Raw genomic sequence first — 17,783 nt, forward strand, 5'->3', positions numbered from 1 at the left:
AGGATTTTATAGTCTCTCACTGCGCTGAGGAGTTCCCTACACTCTCATGGAATACATAGGCTGTCCAAAACATCTGCTTTCAGGCTTAGTTGGTTTTTTTTTTCCCCAAGAAGTTTGTCATTTTGGTGTCTCTTGTTCTTCATACTTGCATGGAGAGGACCACATATGTTTCAGCAGAAGGGGATGGCCAGGGCTACTCTGCGTGGGACCATCTCTCTTTAAATAACCAGCAGATGCACAAATAAGAAAGCAACAACCAAACCCAATCAGGGACTAGTATCTGGACCTTCGTCTGGCGATGCAGGAACACTGGAGCATTGGGCATGAAATCTAGTTTTAGTTCATTGTGTCTCCCCCAAAAACTAGTGGAATCTTGGAGTCATGCTTGCTAAATTAATGGTGAAATCAATCTTGTCATATCCACTGTGAGGCAAAGAAATGACAGTTATTCTGAAATTAGAGGCATAGGAAACTCTGGCACAGAGGGATTAAGACCAGCGTTTCCAAACTCAGGTTCCTTGTGGTCTGGAATACCTAAGCAGACCCAGCCTGCCTTTCACTGTGCCCTTTCGTGGCAGCTGGAGGTGCTGAACACTTTGCAGCATCAGGCCCACAGTTAGCACGAGCTGCCTGACTTAATGTACTCATGTTGAAAATATTGTGTACGTGACTTAACCAAGCACAGACAATCACTCAGTCCTAAAACAGTGGGGCTAAAAGAAACCTCAGGCGACCTAGTCCATTTTTCCTCAGAGGAAGTATTATATATACTTAGATCATCACTGACATCTGTCCAAATTCTTAAATCCTCCAGTACTGTGCCTTCCACTTACTTACCAAGTCTGTTTTTTGTGGTTTTTTTTCTTTTATACTTAAAAAGGAGTTTGCTAATATCATACATTAATCTCTTAAATCTCCTCTACCTCAAATGAAGCCAGCTTTTTCTTGTTCTGTTCTCAGCTGACAGAGAGATCGATTGATTACCATTTTCTTTAGAAAACATTTTGCTCTTATCATGTCCTTTCCTGCTCATCTCTTTTCTAGACTAAACAAATGTATTTCCTTCAACTTTTCCATGTAGGTCATGCTTTCTAAATCTCTTATTGCTCCTGTTGCTCTTCTCTGGATTCTCTCTCATTTGTCCATATCTTTCTTAAGAGGGTTGTGTCCCAAAATGGATAAAGCAGTCCAGCTGATGTCTCACCACTTCTGAGCAGAGTGTAATAGTTACCTTCTATGTCTTCTATGCAACTTAACCATTAATCTTTCCCAGAACTGCATTTACTTCATTTTTTTTTAAAAAGACAGAATCCTATTGACTCACAGTCAACTTGCAACTCCTTGCTACCCCCCAGATCTTCCTCTGCAGTGCTGCTGGCTAATAGGTTTGTCCTTGTGGTGCATTTCAGCATTTGATTTCTTGCTCCAAAGTGTAGTACAATGCACTTAACTTTTACTGTGTGCCATTCTGCTAATGACATGTCAAATATAATTTCTCCAATTTGCTAAGATTGTTTTGAATTCTGACCCCTTTCTCCAAAGTCTGGAGGACTCCTCCCTACCAGATGTCATCTCAAGATTTTATAATCGTGTTTTGTATTGCATCATCCAAGTTATTAATGAAAATAATAAATATTAGCTGGCTGAAGACACATAAAATACCTTCCATTTCAATACCATTAGTGATAGTCAGCGGGCTATGTTGTAACACCCAACTCCCATCCATGCGTCCCCTATGGCTGTGTTTCAGCCTTTAAATGACAATTTCTTTCCCTCAAAGACTTGAAAGCAAGTTAATCCATCCCAGGTTCCACCTGAGACCAAAATGCCCCTGCTAGCATTGGCAGATAGAGGTGGAGCATAACAAGGGGATAAAAATTGCGACTCACCTCCAGGATGGTTGGCAGGATCTTCAGGCCAACGTTTCTTCTCTTAAGCTCCGCCACATCATTTATGTGCCGCTTAAGGCTGTCCGTCTTCAAAACTTGCGCATCATGTAGGTGCTTGTGCAAGTGCTGTGATTACACAGAAAGCTGAATACCTTCTGCAACATGAAAGTTGCCCCAATAAACCCACTCGTTGCCAGCAGCACGAGACTTTTTTACACACTTAAGTGTATGAATAAGAGCAAAGAACAACATTAAGCATCATTTTTACTGGGGGAACCACCAATTCTTTATGCCTTTCAGGAGGAAGAAAGGGAGACATCCATCAAACTGTCATTACAAATTTGATGCCACAAGCCTAAGCTCATGAAGCCGCCAGGAATCTGTAAACCTTTTAAAGGATACGCCTGGTTTTGACATTCAAAATAAAAAATCTTTATGGATTTTTGTGGAAAACACTGATGGGCCAGCAGCTAAATGACATTTCTCAACAGTCAGACAGACTCCACAGAAACTGAATAGATGTCCAGTTTTAGAAGGACAGGTTAATTACTTTCTGTGCTATGCCCAGGAACAAGTAATACTTGGCCTGTTTTACTTACTGAATAGGAAAAGATGTTTGAGGGTGGTTGGTTTGGTTTTATTTTTTTCTAAAGGCTGCTACATCCTGGCTTCTGCCTCCATATAGCCTGAGTGTAGGTGCCCTTTATATAACAATAACTTGATACTTCTCAAAGTACTTGGCGCTGCAAGCAGGGGAGTGGAATGCAATAAGAACACTTTAGCAGGTCTGAGGGTGAGTAAACTCCAGTAGTCTTGGAAGGAGAGGGTAGGGTTTTCAGTATCCGTCTCTCCCTTACTTGGCATTCACAGACAATAAGAATACAAGGATTAACATAGTAGACTCCGTTTATTACACTTGAGTGGATAAAGCAATTATCTGTCTATCACAGCTGTAGTAAATTGTGCAACAGCATTAACATGGGTGGATACGTGGATAAATGCTACTCTGCCACAGAGGGTGCTGATACACAAGATAATCCTTCAAGTCGAACTTGTAAAGACTGTTTTCTTTTGGAGTTTATATCATGTTACCCCCACCACTGTAGATTGAAATGGCATCTTTTTTATTTTTAACCATGTTTTTAGGTTTCTTTAGCCATCTGAATTTTATTAGTAAGGTTATTTTAGAAATATCCCACTTTAATCAAGTTTAAACAATCTGCTTAAAACCTGCTGCATGGATATAAACACGGTAGTCTTCTAACGCAGCAAAACAATCTGTTGAAAGATAGAGTGCAAACATGCACACATCCATCTATTATTGCTTAACTGTTGTTTCTTCCATGCCTGAATTCCCATTGTAACCGCAGCATTCAGCCTGCAATATGCTCCTGGTTTGGGGGGTGTAAAACAAAACCAAAAAGGAAAATGCACCTTATTGATGTCTAGAGAGCAGAGCAGCATAGCATCAGAGAGCTGTTATGACTAGATTTAAACTAAGCGCCTTAAATCTGGTTTAATGGCTGTGTTTACATCGCCCCCCCCCTCCCCCCCTTTTCGTTCTTTTAAAGTAATCAGGTTTCGCAAGCGTTAAGAAAACCGTCCCCTCCTGCCAGCTGGAGGGAGGCCAGTTCAAGGAGATTTTTTTCTCTCCCGCCCCCTCGCCCCCTTCGTTTTCTATGATCTTTACTGCCGGTCGCTGCAGCAAGCAACAGAAGTTGGCAGGCTCTTTATAGGATAGCTACCTTTGTGGGGGGGAAAAAAGCCTTATTCCTCAAAGATATTGCTGGGTTAGGATGAAGATGATCAAGTCAGAATGAGGAGCTCTTGCGCTTTTGCGGGACAGCCCTTGCTCTCTCTCTTCCCCCCTTCTGCTAAAAAAAGGGGGAGGAGAAGGGGGAGAGTGTAACAGATACCAGCATGCAAAGGGAATTAAGGCAGGGACCGAGACTTGCGTGACAGTCTCTGTTTATATGAGTTGTCTTTAATGTCTCTGAGCAATGTTTAGCTGGTTTCCTGGCACACGTGCACACAGATTCCTTTATGTTCGTGAAGGATGGATAAAGGTGAAGGCAGAGCATCGTGGCACGAGGGGGTCCCACCTGCTCCCTCCCCGACCCAGCTGGTTTGTGCTGATGTTCATACGGGGTGTTGCTCAGCTTTGTAGAAGAAGCTTCAAGATTCAAGTCAGAATTCAAAAGTTTTTCGAAAAGAAGAGAGAAAGAAAAAAACCCACCACTACAGCAAGGGGAGACCTTGCTTATTTACTGGCGAGCCGAGGCTGTACCGCAGCAGAGGAGCAGAGCAGCGGGCAGTGTGGATCCTGCAGCAGCACTGGGATGAGTTGAAGGGTGGGAGGGAACCAGTGCGAAAGCAATCCCACTCAAGCCCCTTCCTGCTCTGCTTGTCCTTTTTCTCAAAGCACCGTTTTGGTTTCATTCATTACATCTTCCAGTTTTGCTGCTGGAACACAACTTGCCCTGTGCAAGCTTCCAGGCCAACTCATTCCCTGCCACATGCTCCCCATCAGTCCCTTGTCTGCCGGAGGAGCAGCCTGGAGCCCTGCTCCGAGCAGGCGTTTTTCGCCTCTCTACATAGAGAAATTTTGAGAGCGAGAGGCTCCTTTGCAGCTGTTGCAGTTTGCTGAAAACCCCCGACCTCTGGGTCTGTCTTTCAGCTGGATGCATGCTTTTCAAAGACCCTGGCTGAATTTTAAAAAGCAGCGATAGCACTTTATATCCTCCAAGGCTTTGCGATGATTGCGTTAGAGTCATTCCAACAGGGACGAGGGGACACAGGTTGCACACCCATGGGATCGTTTCCCCTCACAGACCTTTGCTTTTGCTCCCAGTAAGTCAGTGGGGAGATGACCATCAACACCAGAGATGCTCCATGGGCTTGACCTCTGCGCTGAGGTTCAAACTTGCCCCTGCCTCTGCTCACCCTGGGTTGGAGCCACAGCTCCAGGAAGACAGTAGCGTAACTGGTTCCCCTGGGAGGTAGATCTGGCCCTTTTGGAGCCGAACCAGTAGTCTGCAGACCTTTGGGAGAGCAGGGGTCAGGGAGGAGGAGGTCAGTGGGATTTTGGCAATGGGCCACCTTAGATCCGTTGTATAGGAGCTGAGCCCATCCACAGCGTACGTGCCTCTGTCTTTATTTATTTCCATTTCTCTGCAGTAGTTTCAGGTACAGGGCTTACCTGCCCTGGGTAAAAAAAATATGTCTTTTTTTAAGAACAAAAAGAGACAGAGTCTTGTTTTCTGCCTGCGTCTGAGTGACTCCTGTTGACACTAATAGAGCTCTGTGTACAGTCAGGAGAATAAGCTCTCCAGTCTAATGCAAACTGGTGCCCTTAGCTATTTAAAAAACAAACATATTTTTTTTCTCCATTGAGTGAATTAACTGCAGTTACTGCACCTATGTAGCTCCTTGTTTTATGAACTATAAGAACCTTTCCTATGCACAGCCTATGGCCTAATTATGTAATTATGTCTCTTGGGTGGATTATATTTTTCTTCTCATAATTGTGTCTTTACCCAAGAGACTGGAAGGGTTCCAAGCTTTCCCCTTTCCTGGGTAAAAAATGTTTGGCTCTTCTGTGTTTTGGGATTTTTTTTCATGAACTTTGGATTGGGTGCATTCGGTAGGACTGGGGAGGGGGGGAAGCCAGCCCAGGGATGACAGTTTGTCACGAGACAAGGGACACAAGAGGGACCCTTGTGACTTGCTTCAGAGATTTTTTCCTTGTAAAGAGCTGACATGCTTCTTCTGGGCTTTTGCTGATTTACGTCGCTCTTATTTTTATCTCTAGTATGTAGATTGACACTGCTTTGGAGTGACATCTTGCTGCAGAGATGTGTTGTCTGAAATTTGTAACACAACAATGAATATTTTTGGTTCATGCTGAATGCTCAGCATTATTCAGTCCCTGCACAACAGCTGTTAAAAAGCCTTAGGCTCAGGTCTCAACTCCTTTACCGTGGCATAAATGTGGGTCCCTTGACTTCAGCTTTACAAGTCTGTAGCTGAATTCACAGTCAAGCCCCTATCAGTATCTTTCCGTTACATCTGATCCATAGGACCAAATGGGATGAAATGCAGGAAGACATCCAATAAGAATTTAATGAGAATTTGTGATGAAATTCAGAGGACATGTAACCTATCTTTTTTTCTGGTGTGAAATTGTCTTCTACAATGCGTACACAGAAGTATGTCACTAGTGTGCTAGTGTTAAAAGAGACATAATCAGAGTGCTTGTCTCAAACACATGTAATGGTAGTAGGAAAAAATGTGCCCATTCTTTACTTTTTAAAGCACTTCACCTTTGGAAAACAGTGGGAATAATCAAAACTTGGGTTCTTGGGCTCTGAGGTGCTTTTCTGGAAGTCCGGGAAAGCTTGGGATGTATAGGCTGTAAATTCATAGCTTGTAAAGTAGGTGATTATTCTTCTTTCTGCCACTCCTTAGCCTGAGGGAAAGTCCCTTTTCCATTAAAGTTTTCTTCTTTTTCAATCTCAGCGCTGAACCCAGAGCCATAGAAAGCCTAGGTTACCAGCCCTGGCATTCAAAGGATTTTTATTTTGTTTGCCCTTTCCAGCTGTAGTCACTCCATGGAGTGACTTTCCAAACTTCACTAGCTGATGCTGAGCACACTCCTGATGTATAGCAAACAGAAGCCATGGTGGTATTTCATGTTGGGTCATCATCCTCCATTCTGCTTGGGATGTCCCAGCAATTCTGTCCCCAGCAGGTGAGAGCCCAGGTTCTGACTTTCATGACCTTTCTGCCTTCCCTTGGCTCTTTTACAGAGACACCTGACTCCCATGATACTTCTTGTTAAGGCAAAAGCAAAAAAGATAGAACTGGGCGATGACTGAAAATAGCTAACGCGCTTGAGAGTGGTAAAAGCATCTGTTGAAAATCTGGTAACCAGATCTCCTTGGTACCAGAAAAAAAACACACACACACACAAAAAAAACTGGTGGGTGGTGTACACGGTACAAAGAAAGGGAGTCCCTGAGTGTCAGCATCTGGCGAGGCCACGTGTAGCATAATCTGATTAGTTTTCAGTTCCACACCCACAAGCTGAAAGATAAAAACGCACACCCCTCCTCCCTGAGGAGGTAAAAATCTTCAAGCATCAACACCACATTTACATTCTGCAAGTCAGCCTCTTCCATGGCCCGATTTACATCTTGACTTCTCCAGCGGAGCGGTGGAAGTTCAGTGATGAGAGACGAGCTCACGTCCCTTTCCAGTTACCACATCCAGCAGACTCGAGATTGCCTTGCTTTGATCTCGGAGACATTCCTTCGTTTAGTTTAAACTGAAATGATTAAGCTAGAGATGAAGCCTGCTCACATCTTCTGCCATGCCTGGGATGTGATAATTGAACATTAGCTTCTATGGGCCATTTTAACGTGTTCTGAGGCCGTCCTGGACTGGCGAGCTGAAGCGGCAGTGTAGGCACCTTCTGGCTGGCTGCAGTTTGCACTGACTTTATTGCACTCTCTCAGTACTATTTTCTGGTTTGGTTCATGTAAAATGGCCAAAATTGGTACCGGGGTGGATTAATGGCAATGTTTTCTGTCTCCAGAAACTAATACTCAGGTCGGTGTTTGGCTTGAGATAGCCAAGTAGCGGTGAGGGACCAGAATATTGCTCGTCATTTAGGTGCGAATAATGGATTTCTAATATCTAACATGTTTTGTACTATGACAACAGGCAAATCAGAACAGCTTGTAGAGCTTTTGTCTATTAACTCTCAGTTTTTCTCATCTCTTTCCCATCTCCTTGCCTGTGACCTGATCTATTCCAAGGGCTGCTGGGTCCCATCCTTATTCAGTAACTCATGGGACAGCCTTGATCTTTTGGACTGCAATTCATATCCAAGACTGCCTGTGTCCGTAACCATTTTCTCCCCCTGCCAATCCAATCCATTCCACAAAAATGCACTAAATGCAGTGTTGCAGGCATTGGGATAGCTGCAGCATTATTTTATTCTATTCTTTATGTAGCTTTTATATTGCTTTTTAATGTACTCACTGCTGCAGCAGATCACAGATTCTCCCTGGGCTATCCACACTTGCTACCCTAATCTTTTTTCCTGAAATAAAATTACACCTCATGACTGAGACCAAGGAATACAGCTTTTCTTAGCACACTCCCCTGGGATCAGGAATTTCTCTGTCAACAGACACATATATCAATGAGAGATGAAAAGCAGCTTGTGGAATGAGTTTTAAACATGTATCACATATTTCATTGCTGCTGCTTATGTGCTACTCAGAAGGCCTTTTCTGAGTGTTTTCAGCCCATACCTCATGGCTCCTCTGTACTTAATAGGATTTTTTTTTTTTCCTGCACAGGAATCAGGGCAAGAGATTTATTTAAGTTGCCTACACTTCTTTGTGAGCACCTCCTCAATATGAAGTTTTTGTTGAATTTCCTGCTTACTTTCAACGTGAGCACGTCTTAGCTTTTATCAAAGCATAGTAACCCATAACGTGCGAAGCTGTAATGTAATCTCATCTCACTGGGACATTTCACTGGGGGAGTGTGGCTCCTTCTGTGGATCTCTTTGTCACAACACGACTCTGTGTTACAACCCTAAATTTTAAATGTCCAGAAGGGGAAGGCAAGTCTGCCTTCGGCCCCTTGCTGGTTTCTGGGGACTTGCAGTTCCATTGATGCCTGGGGTCTTCCAGATGTGCATTTAGCTCTCTTTTCTCGGCATTTTTTTTTGGGGGGGGAGGTGGCAACACCCAAACCCACACATCTCTAGATCATTTCAGTTCAACCAGATGTGGGAATCTTTCTTCTTTTTTTTTTCCCCCCTCTTTTTTTTCTCTTTTTTTCTTCTTTTTTTCCCCCTGCCTACACTAAAGTGCACTGCTATCCTGCTGAATTTTGCCTTTCTGTGATAAAACTAGTTCATTATAATAATAATACACATAATTAAATATAAACTCTTTTCTAGCAAAGCTATGCACAGGCAAACAGAGCATGATGAAGACAAAGCTGGGGGTTATCGGGCACAGGTTGGTGCAGGAGTGGAGACCTGTATAACAAGTGTTCATTGAGTTATCTGAAGACAGTTAAAAAAGCTTGAGCACTGGTTTGTTAGTGATTCTTTGGCAAAAAGGACAATGTATGAACATAGCACAGGATTTTTCTACAAAAATCCAAAATTTCCCTTTGGGGGTGGATTCGTTCACAGATAAAGTCAGCCCTGGTGTGTGAGGCCATAGATGGGCCAAGAAAGTGCTTTATTTTGAGCCCTCTTGAATTTGCTGAAATGTGATTAGGAATGAGTAGAAGAGAAAAGGGGAGGGGAAGTAGATGCCTTTAAAAAATGGAGTGGAAAATATGACTGGCAAAGGGAAAAGGAAATACATAAAAATTGTGGAGGAAAAAAAGATGGAGAAGGAGAAATCCCAAGAGAATACTGACTGTGTCTGTGTGTGTAGAAGTGGCTTCTTCATATTTAGCAGCACCTAGCTTGTACAAGTTGTAATTTAAATAGGTTAAAAAGATAATGCTAAAGACTACCAGGTTAGATGTTATCCTGTTAATTAAGCTGCCATTACGGAGTTGTTACAAGCCCACCAAAAATCGTTCCCCATTTAAACTGATTGACACCTCCTGAAGAGAGGAGTAGTCACCCATGTCAGCTCTAACAGAGAGCAGCACCTTCTCCTTAAGGAGAAAGCTCCCGCCTACCCTGTGCTTTTAGACTGAGTCATCCTGAGGGAGAAAAACCATACTTCAAAGTACAAAATAATGGGTCAACTAATTAATATTTTTAAATTGCTAGAGAATTTTCTCCAAAATTAAATTCCATCCAGTTTCTTCTCATCTCTCAACCTGAATACTTCACTTCTCTATCTAGAACCATGATTTATCTGCACCTATTTTGGATTTAGCTGTCTAGTGCTGACATCGCTTTGCCTATATGTCATGCAGGCACCGTGGTCACAGTTAGATGATGTGAACCCATGTGCTTCAGTACTGTGGTGAGAGGTACCATTAAAAGGCATTTTTTTTTTAAGAGTGGTAGTCTGATAGTTCAACTTCAAGATTCAGTGGCCTCATTTACGCTTTTAAAATAAATTAACGGGTGCTAGAATTGGTTCTCTGGCCCTAAGACCAATGGGAAAATCTGACTGTATCTGCAAAGCTGAACTCTCGCAGCCTCCAGACAGATGGCTGTGTTCACGCTGCTGAGGGACAACGCAGATTATCTGAAGCCACTGGGGATCATCTGGAAGGGTTCAAGCCCAAACCCTACCAAGGACCCTTCTTATTGTTAAAAACGTAAAAATATCTTAGCGAGTTACTGCTTGTGCCTGTCCCCGGCACTGCTTACAGGGATGGAGGCAGACGTGGTTCTGGGCTGCGATCAGAGGGTGTGCGCTCCCGTTTCAGCTCTGCCAGAGGGTTTTTGTGTGACCTTGGTCAGTAACTTAGGGTAAAACTCATTCCATTTAATGTTGACTAATGGTGAGGGTGTCTAATTAAACTAGTCATGTGTGCTCCCTCTATGATCAGAGGAGGAAGAGAAAGCAAATTCAGAAGGTGAATCATCCCATTTTAAGACTGGTGTCAGAGACAAATGAGATGAATTGCCCTCTGGAAGTAGCTATTTCTTTCCATTAACTGTAGAGGAAGTCTACATTAGAAGAGTTTAGACTAGATGCCTGATTTATGAATGGCTAAAGTTAAGTAAAATTAGTCCTGACCTTAATCTCTATGCATGCCTGTTTCTCCATATGTTGAATGATAGAAATAACACCTTCTGCACCTCACATTCAAAGGTGCCGTTGGGCGAGAAGCATCCTATAACTACTTGGGAAAGAAACTAAACCTAGGAGCAAAAATACAACAATTAGAGAAGTAAAGCCTTTACTCTTGAAACATCTCAAGGACAATATGAGCAGTATCACTTGGGGCATCCTGTTGCTTTTGCCATTTTTCCCCTTTACATTTTGACAACCGAGCACCCATAAATGAGTGTTGCCAGTGCAGCCATATGGCACGAGGGCAGTTAGTCTGGTTTTGGGGAGAGGAGTAGGAGCACTGAGGAAGGCTGACCATGCAAGGGAATGTAGGACCCAGTCATGGCCAGCAGCTTTGAAGGTTTTCCTTGTGATACTGCTCTTCTCAAATGACAGTGACTATTTACTTTTTGGAAAATCTCCCAGAGGAATGAAACCTAATGACTAACTGTGATAGAGTTAAAGAAAAAAAATAAGGGGAGAAGAAAAGCTTGCATTTCTTAGCAAAAATCCACAACATCTAAATCAGGCATGGAATAATTGTCCCACTTGATAACTTGTACTTAGGAGGCTTGCTTTTGGAAAAGAAAGTTTGCCCCTTTAGCTATCTAGTGTAGTTAAAGCAGGAAAAAAAAAAGACAAAAAAGACCTTGTGTGGGTGTCCTGATAAGTGCTTATTGTGATCCAAATTGCAACATGTTACACTCTCTGTGGGCACAGTTGTGCTCCATAAGGCTTTAACCAGCACAACCATGCCCAAAACACAAATCCCCCCACCGATGTCACTGTGTTATTGGGGTTAGCTGAGATACCTCTAAGTCCGTTAAACCTAATAACAGGTCCTTAGAGGCCATTTGGGGTTTTTTTGGGGGTGTGTTAAATTACTAAATCTTGTTATTAACGCTTTTATTTTATGATTTGCTGTTTCCAGGGCACAGACAGAAGCTTGATGACTCTAAACCTAGTTTGTTCTCTGAACGCCTCAGTGATTTAGGGCGCATTCCTCATCCCAGTATGAGAGTAGGGGTCCCGACCCAGAGCCCACGGCCCTCTCTGAACTCTGCACCAAGTCCTTTTAATCCACAAGGACAGAGTCAGATTACAGGTAAGAGACAGAACCATAGGTTTGACTTGCACAGGCAACGGTAGTAATTGCTTATGGATATTTGTGTCTCAACTGCAGTAAAAGAGGCTGTTACAGAGCGAGAGATGTGTTCCAAGCAAAGCTAGGTGGGAAGTGGATTTTTCTCTAGCGTTTGAAGCTGAAAATGTCTTTCTTTTTTTTAAAATATCTTTTTGCCATAAAACCAAAATAATCCAAAAGAGTCAATCCAGGTAAATTGAGTAGGAATCTGGCAAAATTCTAACTGCCACGTTGCTCTGCCTTCTCCTCCGTGTGTGCAATAGTACATATTAGCATAAAATAGAAGGAACATTTTTATTCAGCCTTTTTATTTTGCACTCGTGTTGAGGGAAGTGGCCAGCATTTAATGGTCTTTCTATCAGAATAATAATACAATCTTCTCATGTGGCAGTTTCCTTCTAGCACCAGTGCTGACCACTGTTATAATAAACGAACTGGGTTATGGAGAAATCTCTAAAGGTTGCTTGTGAGGGTTGTATGCAACATTTATGATTGCATGCTGAGAGACAGATTTCATTGTGCTGAGAGAAATCATAAAGTACCATGTGTCACAGATTATAAGACTGAAATAAGATGTTTAACCGCAGCTATGCCAGAAGTTTGCAACAAAACTGTGAAGCCTACAAAATAAACAAATATTTCTCGTTTTTCTAAATTTTTCAAAAGAGTTTCAAAGCAACCTCTACCTAATTTTGGCCATTTCTACAGTCAAAACTTGTGCTGACATATTTGTGTCTATCCAGGATGTGAAGAGGTGTTGCCCCTGACCAATTCACTTGCTAAAACTGTTGAAGAACTTCACCTAGATGCAAGTCTGTCAACAAAACTCTTGGCTCAATTTACTAGACCAATTAAAAACTCAGTTTTGCTGCTATAGTTGCATCTACACCAGGAGTCCTTTGCCAATGTTATATACCAGTATTCCTTTACTGGTAAAGCACTCCTAGTATAGACATAGTCTTTGAGTCAACCTAGGAAGATTTCTGGTTTCATGTTTCAAGTGGTTTTGACATGATACCAGCTGAAACTTAGTGGTTTTAACAAAGTGTTGTGGCTTTCTTCGTCTTTCTTTTTCTTCTTTTTTAAGTTCAACTGGTTTATTAATTTGCAGTAAGAAGGAGAAGTAAGTGGGTTAATTTGAACCCAAAGCACTCAGAGAATTGAAACGAAAAAATTGTTCCCATGAGCTGTGGCAAAGTTCTCCCAGATCTAGAAGTATAGCTTCAACTAGTGTAAAATGTTCATAATATATTAAATATGTTGGTAGTACCCATTACATGCTACCTGCTGCCCACCAGCTTCCCAGAGCAGGTTTTTGGCCGGGCTTAGTGTTTTGTTTTGTTCGTTGGACATGTGAAGTCAGGGCCCTTGTGCATATCATTTTCTGGGTAAGACCTGCCAAACTAAAGCCCAGTATTTTTTCTAACCTACTGTCTTCTGTCTAGCAGTGTTTGGGGACATAGTTCCTGAGAAAGCAGGGGGAAAATCCATGGCTATAATCGGCTTTTTTCCTTCTTCCTTGTGCCTCCATAGTTTACCTATTGTGCAACACTATATCTAGGAACGAAGGAGGGTGAAATTCTTCCTGACCCCATCTGGTGATCAGCTTATGCCCTGAAGCACGAGAACTGAGATCCCCTTGTAATTTTCTTCCTAGCTAAGTGTAACCTCATATGCTGCTCTCATTCACATAAATGCCTCCTGTAGAAAATGTTCTGCTGGCTTTGATTAATAGAGTACTTCTCTGCCTCGTTATGAATCAGCAGCAGCATTTACAGATCCGGGAGGTGAAAACTTTAGATGAGCTTTAAATAAGCCTGACTGGAAACAAAGCTGTGTGGCATTCGCTGTCTTCTCTGCAAATCTAAGAGTCAGCAGTTCAAAGGACCAGCTGAGACTTCATCCAGAGAGGGAAGATGCAGTGGTGGAAGGGCAGAGGGAAGTGAGCTGAACCGAGGAAGGCAAGCTGACTGTCCCATCGATTGTGGAGTATGTGCTTTTCTTGCCGGATAAACTCACGGTCGTGGGATACTTTAGAATCCCAAATTGCTCTCGTTTCCCCCAAAAGAGTGAGGATTCAGCTGCTTATTAAAGTTTGCAGTGAATAAGTGGTCTGATACAGTATTTGCCATGTTATTCCCCACCCTTGTCTCCTCCTCAATTTAGAAAAGTCAAAACACCCAGCCCTCCAAGGCTACTCGTTAGCTTTCTGATAGTCCTCCCATTTAATAAGGCGATTAGTGTGAGCATGTTACATCGGTGTGAGCTCTGTGAATTGCACTGGCTTCCCCAGAAGGCTTTTTGGTGCTCTTCAGGACATTGATTGTAATCTGTAAAGCTCTACACGCTTTGATGTTCCACCAAAATGCTGGGATGCTTTTTGCGGACAGTCCCTCCGAGTTCTTCTGGGATGAAGGGATGCTCGTTGCCACACAAACTCTGCCAACAAGAGACAAAGTTGATGCTGCAGATGAGGCACCTCTTTGATCGGGTGTTAGCTGGCCATGGGAAATGGCTAAATGTCCGCCTGTTTGGTGTGGTAGCAGGGAGTGAGCTGTTTGGGCTCCACCAGTTTCCTTGTTGTGGTGCGATATTCAGTGGGAATACCACTGGCTTCTTAACATGGTCACTGGGCTGGTATGGCTTGAGTATATATTAAAAAGGAGAATAGATCCTTGTCTGAAAAACAAGGATCTTTTTATTACCTTTATTGGAATTAACCAAGCATTCCTTTAGAAATACCTTTGTTTCTTAATCTTTTTACCTAGTAATTTAGGGAAAATAATTAATTCCTAATAACTTCAACAGTAAATACGGGTTTCCTGCGACGAAATCCATATTATTGCTAGTAAGCACATAAACTGTTTTTGTTTCGTTCCCCTTGAGGTCTTGCATAGCTATTGCATGATTAAACAGAAATAATATTTAAAGCCTGGCTGGCCCACACCTGAGTCTGAAAGAACTCAGCACTTTGGGGTTCACTCTTATATTTCTTTTCTCTGTCTAGGTTGTGTTTATTTTCCTAGAGTATCGGAGTACAGGTTTTACAAATCACGGCACAGTCCTAAACCTACCACAGGACCTGGCTGTGGCAGTACAAGGCACAGAGTTGCCCTTATTCAACATGGCATTTTAACTAGGATTCTGCAAAAGCAACATCGAAGGGTCATTAAAAAACAAATCGTCCAATAAGCAGATGCCTTTGCTGAGGCAATGCAGATTCAATTTGAACCCCGCTCGCTGCCCATAAATCAGGAATCCTGTCTGCTCACATTTGGATACTGGTATATTTGCTTTTTTATTTTTTTTCCCTTTCCCTAACGGCACTCGCACAACTTGCTCATGTATCCGATTACGTTCCCGTTCAGGCACAGAGCTGTTGCATCAGGGTTTCAGTACGAAATGAGGAAAGCTGTTGTTTTTCTAAAACGCAACCATTTAGGATTAGCTTCTATCGGCCAGGAAAAGCCACGGGTGTAATGGCAGGAATGTGGTCGGCGCGAGGACCCCGGCGGCTGGGCTGCGGGGACCGCGAAGTGGGAGTTAAGTGAGGTTTCATGCTCCATCACCACTGTGGCACCGTCTGATCTATAGGCAACCTGTGACTTTCATCACTGAAATAACAGCACTCAAAAGCAGGTCCCGTGAAATCTTTTTTTTTTTTTTTTTTCTTTTCCTCTTCCCCTCCCCATGCACTTCAGGGATGTTATGCTTTCACTTCTCAGCATTTCTAGGGTTGTAGGAAGCAGATTTAAAGGCTTCAGAGCTGGCTTACCTGACAGTTAGTGAGGGGACCCATCTCCACTAGCAGGCAGGAACTGGTTTCAGGCATGGTGCAAACTGAGTCTGCTGGGAAGACCATGGGCAGAAAGCACCTTCGACTCCGAGATGGAGGATGAGGATGGTACCAGCTGGGCCCTCCTTAATTCCCCCATTCGGGACTTGCAGGCAATGGGCTGGATGCTGCCCTTTTGCAGAGTCACTGGGAAGGCGAAAAGCCGTGCTCATCACAGCGTTGTCCTGGGCTCTAGATATGAAGCCTCAAGGACCAGTGTCTCTTCTCCAAGACCACCAGCTGCAGGGCAGGATTGAAACAGAAACTGTATGGCTGTTACTAGACTGGCACTATGCAAGTCCCCTGCCAGGGGTTGGCTGTGTTTTACCTGGGACCAGTAGCGCTCTGAAGCACACACCAGTGTGTAGCTGGTGCACACCAATCTGAGAGCACATCAGACAAAGTACGTGGTTGCCTTGAACAGATAATTTAGAAATAACCCAAGTAATAGGCTTATAGGGTGAATTATGCCTTCAGCTTACTATAATGTGGAATAAAAGCTACAAGACTCAGCAGATGAGGTGGTAGAGTTGGGATTTCTGCTGCCGTGAACACAAGGGTGGCTGCAGTCTGCTGTATTTTATGCAAATTGATTGCATCCTTCAGGCAACTGGCAAGTTGCTGTTGTGAACCTCCATTTGGTAAAGCTTGTGTCCCTCCTGTTAAAATATTCTTTTAACTTTATTTCCCCCACCCCTTTACAATTTAGTTGCCCTACTGGCATGACTTGCTCAGTTTTTGTTGTTTTTTTTTTTTCTTTCAGAAATGTGACTCTTGGCAGGGTGGGAGGAGAAATGGTTTTAGAGGTTCTTCAGGCCAAAATCTGGTCTCAATTACGCTTCTGTACATTGGGGTGTAACTCCATTGGTTTTGACTTCATTGATTGAACTGGGCAATCCAGATCAAGCCCTGGGCTTAAGAAATAGAGAAGAAAAGGAGGTTGCATTTTTGTTGTTGTTGTTTTGCTGGGGGGGTGGTGTTACAACAATAGTTGGGTTACTCATGCAGAAAGTCATCTTGGCTTTGTTAAGAACAGAAGTGAGGATATTTGCTTTAAGTGTTTACCAAAGATAGCTCCAGACAGCTTGTTTTTTAGTATTGTCAGTAGCACTAATACAATCAGCAGCAGTCAGTGCTAGAGCTGATGGCTGGATTTAAATGAGAGTGGTTTTGCGAAGTGCACGAATGCATGTGATGTTGGGGTGTTACAGATGGTACGTCGAGGAGCTGCGAGCCTGTGATCATGCTCTGATCATGTAACTCAGTTTGGGAAATGGGAAATTGATTATTTTTTTTTCTATAGTAAATCTGTGTGCTTCATAATCCAGTGCCAAAGCAGTGGAAAAACCCATTCTTCAGGGCAATTTATGGGTTTTTTCTTCTCTCCATTGACACTTCAGAACATTTTCATTGAAGGAAGAGAAGTCACATTGCTGGAGAGCCAATGTCATTGGTGGGAGAATGGGTCACTGGGGTTTTTTCTCATTCTTTCTTGTTTTTTAGTTTTATACAGCATGTCCAATCTTGGACTGATTTTTAAAACCGCTTATTGTGCATTAAGCATCAATGTCCATTGTCCATTGATGCAGTCAATCACAGATCACAAGGGTCAAGAACTGTGTGTATCTCCCACTGACTATAAATGTGGTAGTAAAATCTAGACACAAAGTAATTTGCAATACTCAATATTTCCTGCTTCGGCGAGGTTTACCTGGAAGTGCAAACAGGCCAGAGCTGTTTGTACATTAGTTTAGACCTCACCCCACTGACTTGTTTCAGCCAAGCTGTGCCCAGGCTTTCTTAGCATACACATGATATGCCCTATCGTGAATGAATATGCTGAAAGCCGCACTTTTCTTCACACCCACGCAGGCATAACAGAAATGTTTACAAAAGGAGGACTGCTCTTAGTAATCGCTCCAAAATTTTCAAGTGCAAATGCCAACTCAAAGTGGCCCTCTGCCTCCTTTGCTGTTGTTGAATGCTCTCCTAGCCCTTCCCCATGGCTGCTGTGCAGGAAGATGGGGGGCTTTCTCCTGAGCTGTTTGCTGTCTTTTTATATTGGTGTTTTCCCTTGTTTTGGGGGGATTTCTTTAGGGAGGAATCCACATTTGCTCTGCCTCAGAGCTCTAAGGTTT

General features: G+C 43.0%; 1 protein-coding gene across 2 annotated transcripts in view; it reads left to right on the plus strand.

The window, feature by feature from the left end:
• The window catches only part of RUNX2 (RUNX family transcription factor 2), a 222,432-nt gene that overhangs the window by 104,916 nt on the left and 99,733 nt on the right, over positions 1–17,783 (plus strand). For both annotated transcript variants that reach the window (XM_075048976.1, XM_075048977.1), the window contains one exon: positions 11,598–11,771. In XM_075048976.1, the coding sequence (XP_074905077.1) occupies positions 11,598–11,771 (174 nt within the window). The remainder of the gene's footprint in view (positions 1–11,597; positions 11,772–17,783) is intronic.

This window comes from Buteo buteo, chromosome 17 (genome assembly GCF_964188355.1).
Source record: "Buteo buteo chromosome 17, bButBut1.hap1.1, whole genome shotgun sequence".
Taxonomy (NCBI): domain Eukaryota; kingdom Metazoa; phylum Chordata; class Aves; order Accipitriformes; family Accipitridae; genus Buteo; species Buteo buteo.